The sequence below is a fragment of the Conger conger genome, chromosome 15 (genome assembly GCF_963514075.1).
Source record: "Conger conger chromosome 15, fConCon1.1, whole genome shotgun sequence".
NCBI classification, from domain to species: Eukaryota; Metazoa; Chordata; class Actinopteri; order Anguilliformes; family Congridae; genus Conger; species Conger conger.
Window position 1 is genome coordinate 40,565,451 of NC_083774.1, and position 12,500 is coordinate 40,577,950.

The 12,500-nt window shown below is 45.4% G+C and overlaps 1 protein-coding gene across 2 annotated transcripts in view; it reads left to right on the forward strand.

Moving 5' to 3' along the window:
- The window catches only part of LOC133111821 (diacylglycerol lipase-alpha-like), an 81,525-nt gene that overhangs the window by 42,483 nt on the left and 26,542 nt on the right, over positions 1-12,500 (forward strand). Inside the window, exons 4-14 of one of the 2 annotated variants that reach the window (XM_061222430.1) lie at positions 544-645; positions 1,708-1,846; positions 2,542-2,629; positions 3,431-3,736; positions 5,021-5,098; positions 5,297-5,421; positions 6,135-6,285; positions 7,710-7,793; positions 9,119-9,196; positions 10,248-10,328; positions 11,649-11,791. In XM_061222430.1, the coding sequence (XP_061078414.1) occupies positions 544-645; positions 1,708-1,846; positions 2,542-2,629; positions 3,431-3,736; positions 5,021-5,098; positions 5,297-5,421; positions 6,135-6,285; positions 7,710-7,793; positions 9,119-9,196; positions 10,248-10,328; positions 11,649-11,791 (1,375 nt within the window). The remainder of the gene's footprint in view (positions 1-543; positions 646-1,707; positions 1,847-2,541; positions 2,630-3,430; positions 3,737-5,020; positions 5,099-5,296; positions 5,422-6,134; positions 6,286-7,709; positions 7,794-9,118; positions 9,197-10,247; positions 10,329-11,648; positions 11,792-12,500) is intronic. The other variant, XM_061222431.1, reaches the window with a different exon arrangement.

Below are 12,500 nucleotides of genomic sequence, written 5' to 3' on the forward strand. Positions count from 1 at the left end.
TGGCCACAATTTCTCTCCTTTGTCCTCCTCATCCTCCTCCTCCTACTCCTACTCCCACTGCTACTCCCACTCTCACTCCTAGTCCTACTCCTCCTCCTACTCTGACTCTTACTCCTCTCGCTCTACCTCTCTCTGCAAAGTTGGCATCCATTGTTCTCAAACATAGGAGAGCTCACCTTTGACCCTTATTCATTGAGCAATCATAGCTTTATTGCTAAAGCTATGATTGCTCTCTGAAAAGCAACAGGTATTTGCTCATATGAGGAGTAAATGGTGTGATTGGTGGTTTTAGTAGTGTTTTCCATGCAAACACAGCCGATCAATAAAGATTGTGTATTGCAAAAAGTGTGGTTTAGAACTGCAAAAAAAGCAGGAATTGTGTTTGTATTTGTGCAGAATTGGTGTAAGATAAGGCACATGAGATTCAGGTTTTGGTCATTGTGTCTCAAGTTCCAGTGTTACTCTGTAAGGAATTGAGAAAAACTCTCTCTCTCTTTCTTTCTCTCTCTCTTTCCGTCTTCCCCTCCCTCCCCCTCTCTGTAGCTATCCTCCTGGTGGAGCTGGTCTATGCTGTAGTGGGAATCGTTTGGCTCTGGCAGTATTACCAGCCCTGTTCTGACGTCATGGCCAAGAACCTCACTCTCGGTAAGAGCAGGCTGTAGTCTCTAGAGTCATCATACCTAACACATACAGCAGAAGACCCACGTGGAAATCTAACATGCCCGAACACGGCAATGACAGGGAGTTTCAGTTGTGAATCCAGCTGGAGATTGGGCAGGCTGTAGCTCATTTTATTAGCAAGCTGAAGGAATGGTAATGACATGTAAGTAGGTCAGTTCCGGCCATGTGGTCCAAGGTAAAAACTAGAGCTAAGATACTCTTGTAAAAAGGGTTATTTCACCCCAAAGCAAACCTTTCACATCCCACGTGTTAATTCATAATTCATAAGCTAACATGAAGGTTGGTCACACTTCTAGGTTTTTATATGCAATTTGCACAAGAGGGCATTGAAGAAGTATGATGAAAGAATGAAATATTTCCGTTATTTCGTTTTGGAGAAGTAAGCGTTTTAAATTTATTGTCTTATTTTCAACCGGTTGAGAATGTTCTTATTGTAGTGCGTCACACTCCCTTTATCCCTCCTCTATAACTAGTGACCCGTAGTTTGCGCCACTGGCCTCCAGGCAAGACAATACAAATATTTCACTAACGTTAGGTTTGCTTAAATTAGAGTGCTTAAATTAGAGGACTATTAGACTATTTCCTGTTGTTATTTTCATTTAGCTAGCTAGCTGACATTAGCTAGCTGGCTAGTTTGCTGTCATAAGATGATGTTATCAATAATGTTAGCTAGCTAGTTTAACATTATAGTTGTGCTTTTATCTTAACTTGGCTAGTTAGCTAGCAAAAATTATAATCCGATAAGTCAGCGTCCTTACCTTAGTAATCAATAGTTCAATAGCACGTATCATGGAGGTAGCTATGGTTACAAACAACAATGTGTGGAAAGTGGGAGCACGGTCTGTCAATCCTAGCTTCTCAGACTTGTTAAGACAAGATTTTTTGACAAACTTGGCTTTCCATACATCAGGAAAAATAAACATATGGACAATGTTGAGTGTTCCTTCAGGCCAAAGTCAATGTTCCTTGTACGGCTGGGCTCAGCTGCCAGTCATCCCTAACCTAACTCCTTTTGCATACCTGCAGGAATTGTGGCATGTAATTGGCTGGTGATCTTCAGTTTCTTCATCACCCTTCTGTGTACCTTCGACCCCACGGGGCGCACCTTTGTCAAGCTAAAGGCCACACGCAGACGCAAGCGTACCCTCACCACTTACACTCTCAGGTACAACCTTACGTGCCTGCACACCTGTACACTCAGGCAGACCCTCACCCCTTACACACTCAGGTACAACCTTACCTGCCTGCACACCTGAACACTCAGGTAGACCCTCACCCCTTACACACTCAGGTACAACCTTACCTGCCTGCACACCTGTACACTCAGGTAGACCCTCACCCCTTACACACTCAGGTACAACCTTACCTGCCTGCACACCTGTACACTCAGGTAGACCCTCACCCCTTACACACTCAGGTACAACCTTACCTGCACACCTGTACACTCAGGTAGACCCTCACCCCTTACACACTCAGGTACAACCTTACCTGCACACCTGTACACTCAGGTAGACCCTCACCACTTACACACTCAGGTAAACAATCACCATTGAGGGGCGACATTAGCTCCGGCGGTAAAAGCAGTCGTCTGGAAGTTGGAGGATTGCCAGTTCGATCCTGCCCTGGGTGTGTCGAAGTGTCCCTGAGCAGGACACCTAACCCCCAAATGCTCCTGACGAGCTGGTTACCATGGTAACGCTTGTGTCCCTGTTGTGTAAGACACAGGTACACCTTCACTATGGTAACACTCGTGTCTCTGCTCTCAGACACAGGTACACCCTCACCATGGTAACGCTTGTGTCCCTGTTGTGTCAGACACAGGTACACCTTCACCATGGTAACGCTCGTATCTGCCCTCAGACACAGGTTAGAGGAAGGCCAGGCCAGCAGCTGGACCCGGAGGCTCAAGTTAATCATGTGCTGTACCCGAGCCCAGGACTCCCAGTCTGTGAGTGCGCCCTCTGCTGGACTACATGCACAAATAACCCAGATATCTGCCTCTGTCCAGAAAGCATCTGTTTTCCACAATCTGATTCCTTCTAGCAGGTTTTAAACAGTGTCTTAAATCAGTTAGTAGTGTTCTTGGCTTAAATGACTGAATTAAGCTGGACCCCCACCTGTACAAGATCTTGCGTCACCAGAAGTAACTGCCCATTGTTTTATTGGGTTAATAGTAAATCTCATCCCGTGAAGTTGGGCAATTTTCTTTCACAGAAGAGTGTCAGGCTCATAGCACTGGTGACAGCACTCTTTATACTGGGTATCCTAGACAAGAAAATCTCCCAATCACAGCACACTTTGTTTTTCAGATTGTTTTTCAATCCACAGATTGTTTTTCAACATTTTTTTGATTGCAACCTTCCCCTCTGATGTGCATAGGGTAATGAAAGAGAGGCCACATGCTAACATCTGGCACCAGTACTGATACTTGGGACTGTATAATACTGTAAGGTTCACCTGGTCAGACTCATAGTACTGTAAGGATAACCTGATCAGGCTACTCGTACAGTAAGGCTAACCTGGTCAGGCTCATAGTGTTGTAAAGTTAACCTTGTCTGCTCATAGTACTGTAAGCAGTTCCTAACTGAATGCAGTTCCTAACAAGGGAACATCACACCATTGGCAAGCAGTCCCAAGCACAAGCCTATGGTACTTCTTAGCAAAGAACAGGTGTTCTGTTGTGATCCACCTCTGTGACCTATTGAAATCCCACCCCCTTTCCCTCTATGCCCCCCTATGCCCCTCTCAGGACGCCTATGCTGAGGTGGCCATGTTGTTTGCGGAGTTCTTCAGAGACCTGGACATTGTGCCCAGTGACATCATCGCGGGTCTGGTTCTGTTGAGGCAGAGGCAGAGAGCCAAGCGGTCAACCATTTTGGATCAGGTGAGAAAGAACAACAGAGCAAAAGAGGGAGGGCGGAACTCGCAGCCAAACAGCGGTGCCTCTACACCCAAAGCTCGTCGGGTGCACATCGAAAACCCCCATGTTTTCTTCGAGGGCAGCGAGTTTCCCAGGGAGTGGCATAATGGAGTCATAACAACGCCACCTGCTCGTGTAAGATAAATCATACTTTTTAATGTGCCTTCACATTTACTCAAACTCATCACTGACACACTCATCTTTCGCTCACATTCTTTTCATTCGCAATGTTCAGGAGACGAGTTTGGTCACCAGCAGACAGACCACTGCAAAAAAGTGACTGTCTTAATTGTCGTAAAATGAGGCTTATATATTTTTTTATCAAGTGGTTAATGTTAGCTTGTTTTAAGTTACTGTTTGCTTGACAAGTGGATTTGTCTTAACTCATTGGCAAATCTTGAAATTAGTAAACCTGTACTACATCATTGGCAATCTTTTTGTAATTTTAGCAAAAACATTATAGAAATAATATAAGGTCTAAATATAAGGCTAAAGTTTTTTTCATGCTAATGTACTCTTGAACATTTTAAACTCAGTACAGCCTATCCACTAACTGAGGGATTGTCTTGGTGAAGTCTGTATGATAGAGATGTTTATTGGGGGCCAAGCAGTGAAGCTGAGTAGGCAAACAGTGTGTTTCTACCCTTTCTTATTCTTATTCATCATCATCATCATCTTTTTCTTCTGGCTAGGGTGTCTATGGCAGCCCTGAGAATCATATGGTAAAAAGTTTTTACATTTTGGCAGACTGATTGGGTTGTGCTCTAGCGCCACCAATGGGTCAAAGGTGGAGGTACTTTTATGCATGTCTTCCGCCAAATTGGATTTTCTGACAAAGTTTAAACATTTTCACAGGCCACAAAGTTTGCCCAATCTTCACCAAATTTGGCACAGATAATCTTCAGACCAAGCCTCACGGAAGTTGCAGATATATCTTTGATTTACAAAATCATTCATTCAGTAAGGCCAAACACATCCTGAGGAAGTGGGAAAAAATTGGTGTCATGATGACCCTGCCCTGCTGGACTGTTTGGCCCCCTCAATCCTGCTTGTAAGTTTAATTACAAGATGTTTTAGTTATGGGAAGCACAAGGCTGTATTTTTTGCTGTCCTTTGTTACAGTAAATTGTGAGAGAATTCTGGGGTTGTGGAATCTCCAAGTTATCTGGGAGACATCTGAAGTGGGAAGGGCATAGATGAAGCAGACTCAGCAGTGTTTGTCTGTGAGCACCATTTGTATTCACTCTCAGAAGTGGCTCTGTGGCTAACTGCTGCTGCACTGTACTGTCAGAGCCAGTCTCTAGCACTAAAACAAAAACATGAGAAATGCCTAAACAGAAGCAGATGGTGATGGAAACAAAAAAGAATAATAATAATAATTGTGAAATTGGGTAAAATAAATGTGTTGCTCTTTTCCAGGCCAACAATGACATTCTGGCCTTTTTATCTGGAATACCTGTCACCCGTAACACCAAATATCTGGACCTGAAGAACTCTGTGAGTGTGTGTGTGTGTGTGTGTGTGTGTGTGTCTCTGTGTCTGTGTCTGTGTATAGTGTGTAGTGTGAGTGTGTGTGTGTCTGTGTCTGTGTATAGTGTGTGTTTGTGTGTCTGTGTATAGTGTGTGTGTGTGTATGTGTATAGTGTGTCTGCAGTGTGTGTAGTAAGTGTGACAGTGTTTTCTCCTCTCTCCCAGGCTGTGATGTCCATGTATAAGGATGTGTGCTACTACATGCTGTTTGCCTTGGCGGCATATGGCTGGCCCATGTACCTCCTGAGGAAGCCTGGCTGCGGACTGTGTCACCTAGCCAGCTCCTGTCCGTGAGTCTGTCCCTCTCCCTGACACACTGCCACACTGATCTCTCCCACACTGATCTCTCCCTAACACTGATCTCTCCCTAACACTGATCTCTCCCTAATGCTGATCTCTCTCACACTGATCTCTCCCACACTAATCTCTCCCTAACACTGATCTCTCCCTAACACTGATCTCTCCCTAACACTGATCTCTCCCTAACACTGATCTCTCCCAAACGCTGATCTCTCCCACACTGATCTCTCCCACATTGATCTCTCCCACACTAATCTCTCCCTAACACTGATCTCTCCCTAACACTGATCTCTCCCACACACTGATCTCTCCCTAACGCTGATCTCTCCCACACACTGATCTCTCCCACATGCTGATCTCTCCCTAACACTGATCTCTCCCACACTAATCTCTCCCTAACGCTGATCTCTCCCACACACTGATCTCTCCCTAACGCTGATCTCTCCCACTCTGATCTCTCCCACACACTGATCTCTCCCACACTGATCTCTTCCTTACGCTGATCGCCCCCTCACACTGACCTGTCTCAGTGCTGTCTCTCTCTCTCCCTGCTGTGTGTGTGTGTGTGTTATTGTGCATTTATGTGCATCTAAGCTCTCTCTCTCTCTCTCTCTCTCTCTCTCTCCCTGCTCTGTGTGTGTGTGTGTTATTGTGCATTTATGTGCATCTAAGCTCTCTCTCTCTCTCTCTCTCTCTCTCTCAGCTGTGTGTCGGTGTCAGGCTCCCAGCTCTCTCAGATGGTGACAGTAGAGGAGGATAACTGCTGTGGCTGTAACCTGCTGGCCATCCGCAGACACTTCCTGGACCAGGACCTGAAGCAGGTCCACATCATCTACACTTCCTGTCATGATGATGTGAGTGTGGGGGGGATCTGCACTTCCTGTCATGATGATGTGAGTGTGGGGAGGTCAGGAGCATTCGACACATTTTACTGATTGGGCACTGTTCTAGTATGTGGATGGGCCCCATGGTCTGGTACCTGTTAAGGCTCTGCTCCAGTGTGTGGATGGGCCCCATGGTCTGGTGTCTGTTAAGGCTCTGTTCTGTGTGTGGATGGGCCCCATGGTCTGGTATCTGTTAAGGCTCTGCTCCAGTGTGTGGATGGGCCCCATGGTCTGGTATCTGTTAAGGCTCTGTTCCAGTGTGTGGATGGGCCCCATGGTCTGGCATCTGTTAAGGCTTTATTCCCGTGTGTGGATGGGCCCCATGGTCTGGCATCTGTTAAGGCTCTGTTCCAGTGTGTGGATGGGCCCCATGGTCTGGCATCTGTTAAGGCTCTGTTCCGTGTGTGGATGGGCCCCATGGTCTGGTATCTGTTAAGGCTCTGCTCCAGTGTGTGGATGGGCCCCATGGTCTGGTGTCTGTTAAGGCCCTGTTCCAGTGTGTGGATGGGCCCCATGGTCTGGTATCTGTTAAGGCTCTGTTCCAGTGTGTGGATGGGCCCCATGGTCTGGCATCTGTTAAGGCTCTGTTCCAGTGTGTGGATGGGCCCCATGGTCTGGTGTCTGTTAAGGCTCTGTTCCGTGTGTGGATGGGCCCCATGGTCTGGTATCTGTTAAGGCTCTGCTCCAGTGTGTGGATGGGCCCCATGGTCTGGTATCTGTTAAGGCTCTGTTCCAGTGTGTGGATGGGCCCCATGGTCTGGTATCTGTTAAGGCTCTATTCCCGTGTGTGGATGGGCCCCATGGTCTGGTATCTGTTAAGGCTCTGTTCCAGTGTGTGGATGGGCCCCATGGTCTGGTATCTGTTAAGGCTCTGTTCCAGTGTGTGGATGGGCCCCATGGTCTGGCATCTGTTAAGGCTCTATTCCCGTGTGTGGATGGGCCCCATGGTCTGGCATCTGTTAAGGCTCTGTTCCAGTGTGTGGATGGGCCCCATGGTCTGGCATCTGTTAAGGCTCTGTTCCAGTGTGTGGATGGGCCCCATGGTCTGGCATCTGTTAAGGCTCTGCTCCAATGTGTGGATGGGCCCCATGGTCTGGTATCTGTTAAGGCTCTGTTCCAGTGTGTGGATGGGCCCCATGGTCTGGTGTCTGTTAAGGCTCGGTTCCAGTGTGTGGATGGACCCCACGCTCCTCTTTCTGCTTTCTGAGGATAGCATGTCCTTACGAATCAACAAGGGGGGCTGCAATAAGTTATGTGGCATGAGCCTGAATGACCATTCCACACAGCTGTGTAAAAAGCGGAAAACACATTTTAAATAAAAATAAAATGCATTTTAAACTTTGTTCCATGTCACACTTTACAAGACCAGGCTGACGTCCTGCTCTATTTGCTAGGTTTACGAAACTCCGTTTTTTGTGGCGGTGGATCACGACAAGAAGAAGGTGATCATCAGCATCCGGGGAACTCTCTCACCCAAAGTAAGACTGCGGCACAGGGGCTTGCTCAGACCAAAGCGCCCCAAATCTGGGTAATAAGAATAAAAAAACACTCAGAGATATTGGCTAAATGACAGGCTTACCAAAAGATACAGTTTGGAACGTGATTAAGAAGAAAGAGGACAGTGATGATCAGTGTCTACTATCCACAGAAGACTTCACAAACAGATCTACACAGGCTATACTGCAAAATATCTGCAAAAGCAGCATGGCTAGTTTACAGTTTGATTAATAGTACCGAACAGAGCCTGCAGACTTCTGGAAAAATGTTCTGTGGACAGATGAGACCACGATTTGCTTGTATCAGGGTGATGGAAAGAGCAAAGTGTGGATGTTAAAAGGAATTGTCCAAGAACCAAAGAACCCCCCCCCCTCATCGTGGTGGTGGGGGGATTATAGTTTCAACATGCATGGCTGTCACAACATGCCGGCTCACTTGCCTTCATTGATATTGTAACTGCTAATACCAGCAGCAGAATTAATTTTGAAGTGTACAGAAGCATCTTCTCTGGTCAAATTCAATGCAATGACTCCAAATTCATTGCAGTGTGCTGTGTCCCACAGACAGACAGTGATTGGTAAGCTATTGTTTGGCCTATGTCTCATGTTCACAAACACAAATAACAGGCTCCAAAGGCAATCAAAAACTGAGAATCAAGGCTAGATGGTGAAAGCTTATACCTGCACCTGGGAAATGATTTAATACACCTGACTCATCAGAAATCACTGAGAATCCAACTTTCCAATTACTTTTGCTCCCCTAAAATGGAGGGACTATGTATAAACCAGCATGTAGTTCCTACATTTTGGATGCAAATGCTGTCAAATTAAAGATGTCAGTCTGTACTTTAACCTCATATGAATTGTTACAATTCAAATCCAATGTGCTGCACTACAGAGCCAAGCAAACAGAAATTATGCCATTGTTCAAATACTTACGGACTGCACTGTAGACTTAAGATAAATAAGACAAAAGTATTGCCAATGGGGTGATACAGTTTCACTCATTTCAAGATTTGCCAATGGGGAAAGACAATTTCACATAAGTCTCTTTACATGACTAAGACTTCCATTAAGACAGATTTATTTTGCAGTGTAGTAGACTTCCAATCTTCCAGCAGGATCTGTTAGATGTGTGGTTTCTCTCTGTGCGGATCTGTTAGATGTGTGGTTTCTCTCTGTGAGGATTTGTCAGATGTGTGGTTTCTCTCTGTGAAGATCTGTCAGATGTGTGGTTTCTTGGTAGCGCTGCATTGTGGTTTCTCTCGGTGGGGAAGTGTTGCTGACAGCTGTGTGGTTTCACTCAGGATGCCCTGACTGATCTGACGGGAGACGCAGAACGTTTGCCTGTGGAGGAGCCTCAGGGCACCTGGCTGGGTCACAAGGTGGGCCCACAAAACTTACACCCCCATCCTCTCTGTCTCTATCTCTCCATCTCTCTCTCTCTGTCTTTGGAGATCCCATCCTCTCTGTCTGTCTCTCCATCTCTCTCTCTCCGTCTCTGGAGATCCCATCCTCTCTGTCTATCTCTCCATCTCTCACTCTCTCTCCGTCTTTGGAGATCCCATCATCTCTGTCTATCTCTCCATCTCTCTCTCTCTGTCTTTGGAGACCCCATCCTCTCTGTCTCTATCTCTCCATCTCTCTCTCCGTCTTTGGAGACCCCATCCTCTCTGTCTCCATCTCTCCATCTCTCACTCTCTCTCCATCTCTGGAGACCTCCAGTGGAGAGTCCTGCACATGTTTTACTAGTTATGGATTTGATGCTTTTAACCTGTGGAAGAACCTATGCATTTGTAAATCCCTTTGGATTAAAAGTGTCTGCCAAATGACAAACATTTAAATGTTATATACTAAGCGCTGATAATTGCCCAGTAAATCGTTCCAATCCAGCAGTTGATGAAAGGTGTCCTTTTTGTTTCTGTAAAGAAAATTCTTACCAATTTTCTGCAGAATATCCCAGGCTGGACACACTTTTCTTGCCTATAAATGTTAAAACTTTTTTGGACCCATTTGGCATCAATGGGGCAAGACAGAGATAATTTCCTCCATAAAACTAATGGAAACCCCAAAGAGTTTGAACTCAATCGAGGAGGTCTATAAATTCAGAGATGGGGAATTTGCAATATCATGCTGAAGGAATAATAAGTGTAAATAATTCCTTCTTTGTGTCTTTGCTTAGATTAGGCTGGACACATCCTTTTCTGTTTTGAGGTTTTGTTCTTTGGTTGACTTTGGTATGACCATAGTTTGATTCTACACCCTGACCTTTGATCTTTTGTTAATTAAAGGGTTTTAAGAGTCAGTCTCTCTCTCTCTCTCTCTCTCTCTCTCTCTCTCTCTCTCTCTCTCTCTCTCTCTCTCTCTCTCTCTCTCTCTCTCTCTCTCTCTCTCTCTCTCTCTCTCTCTCTCTCTCTCTCTCTCTCTCGCACACAGGGTATGGTCTTCTCTGCAGAGTACATTAAGAAGAAACTGGAACAGAATATGATTCTGTCACAAGCGTTTGGCCGAGACCTGGTATGAGATCATTTGGTGTGTTTGGTGTGTAATGCTGGTAATACAGTATGTACGCATGTCAGTGAATGTGTCTGGTTGTGTAAATCTGGTAACGTGTGTGCATGTCAGTGAATGTGTCTGGTTGTGTGAATCTGGAACGTGTGTGCATGTCAGTGAATGTGTCTGGTTGTTTGAATCTGGTAACGTGTGTGCATGTCAGTGAATTTGTCTGGTTGTGTGAATCTGGTAACGTGTGTGCATGTCAGTGAATGTGTCTGGGAGTGCTGTCTATCCATCCAGATAGTTTCACTGAGATTTCATTAGTTTTCTAGTTATCTGCTGCAGACCTCAACAGGGACAATGTTTGTGGTGCAACAGCAATGTCTCTTTCAAAATGTAGCTTGTTACAACCTCTGACGTAAGCTTTTGTATTTGCGGTTGTGCATCTTTGCTGGATGCACAACTATCTTTGTGTTACTTCCTGTGTGCTGTGTGTTTCAGGGATTCAGTACTGACCTGTGTGTTGTGTGTTTCAGGGATTCAGTACTTACCTGTGTGTTGTGTGTTTCAGGGATTCAGTACTGACCTGTGTGCTGTGTGTTTCAGGGATTCAGTACTGACCTGTGTGTTGTGTGTTTCAGGGATTCAGTACTGACCTGTGTGCTGTGTGTTTCAGGGATTCAGTACTGACCTGTGTGTTGTGTGTTTCAGGGATTCAGTACTGACCTGTGTGTTGTGTGTTTCAGGGATTCAGTACTGACCTGTGTGTTGTGTGTTTCAGGGATTCAGTACTGACCTGTGTGCTGTGTGTTTCAGGGATTCAGTACTGACCTGTGTGTTGTGTGTTTCAGGGATTCAGTACTGACCTGTGTGCTGTGTGTTTCAGGGATTCAGTACTGACCTGTGTGCTGTGTGTTTCAGGGATTCAGTACTGACCTGTGTGCTGTGTGTTTCAGGGATTCAGTACTGACCTGTGTGCTGTGTGTTTCAGGGATTCAGTACTGACCTGTGTGCTGTGTGTTTCAGGGATTCAGTACTGACCTGTGTGCTGTGTGTTTCAGGGATTCAGTACTGACCTGTGTGCTGTGTGTTTCAGGGATTCAGTACTGACCTGTGTGCTGTGTGTTTCAGGGATTCAGTACTGACCTGTGTGCTGTGTGTTTCAGGGATTCAGTACTGACCTGTGTGTTGTGTGTTTCAGGGATTCAGTACTGACCTGTGTGCTGTGTGTTTCAGGGATTCAGTACTGACCTGTGTGCTGTGTGTTTCAGGGATTCAGTACTGACCTGTGTGCTGTGTGTTTCAGGGATTCAGTACTGACCTGTGTGCTGTGTGTTTCAGGGAAAGGGCACTATGCGCTATGGGCTGGTGATCGTGGGGCACTCCCTGGGGGCAGGTACAGCTGCTATCCTTTCCTTCCTGCTCCGGCCCCAGTATCCCACACTGCACTGCTACTCCTACTCCCCCCCTGGTGGCCTGCTCAGGTAGGATGGGGAACAAGAGTTTGATTTAGCATTTCCTATAGAAAAAAAACTAAACATTTTTACAGTGAAATTAATCTTCCCATGAATATTACACAAACAAAATCAGGAAAAAGCTTCTTAGAAAGCAGACTTTCAGGAACAGCGTGAAATTAAGAGAGAGAATACAGTACTTATATTCATACAGAAGCCAACTATTACCAGTGTATTTGGCAATTTTAGCTAATGATTTGTGCATAACAGCACCCCAAAGCCATGCCAAAATGTTTTATATAAGCTGCAATGATTTCTTGTAGCATCTTGCTTTAATAGTTATCCCCTTTTTTTAGTGTGAATTGTAGCTATGATGGTTTCACATCTGACTTTCCCACAGTGAAACATTTATGTACAAATGAATTTAACATTGCAATCCCGAGCGATCTTACTCAAAAACCATACAGCCAAGGATTGCAAAACCGTGTGTGGATTGCAAAACTGAGAGTCCATACCTAGGTTGACCTGGGGGGGCTCTGTACATAACTGTAACAGTAGCATTTCTGTACTATATCCTGTGGTTTTATATCCTGTCATACAATGCTATATCCTGTGGTTTTATATCCTGTCATACAATGCCCACATTCTCCACCCCATGGCACTCTGCAGTATCCTTCACTTTTTTCACACTTTCTTATAAATTTAATTTCAAATTGATACATTTCCCCTTTTGCCCATC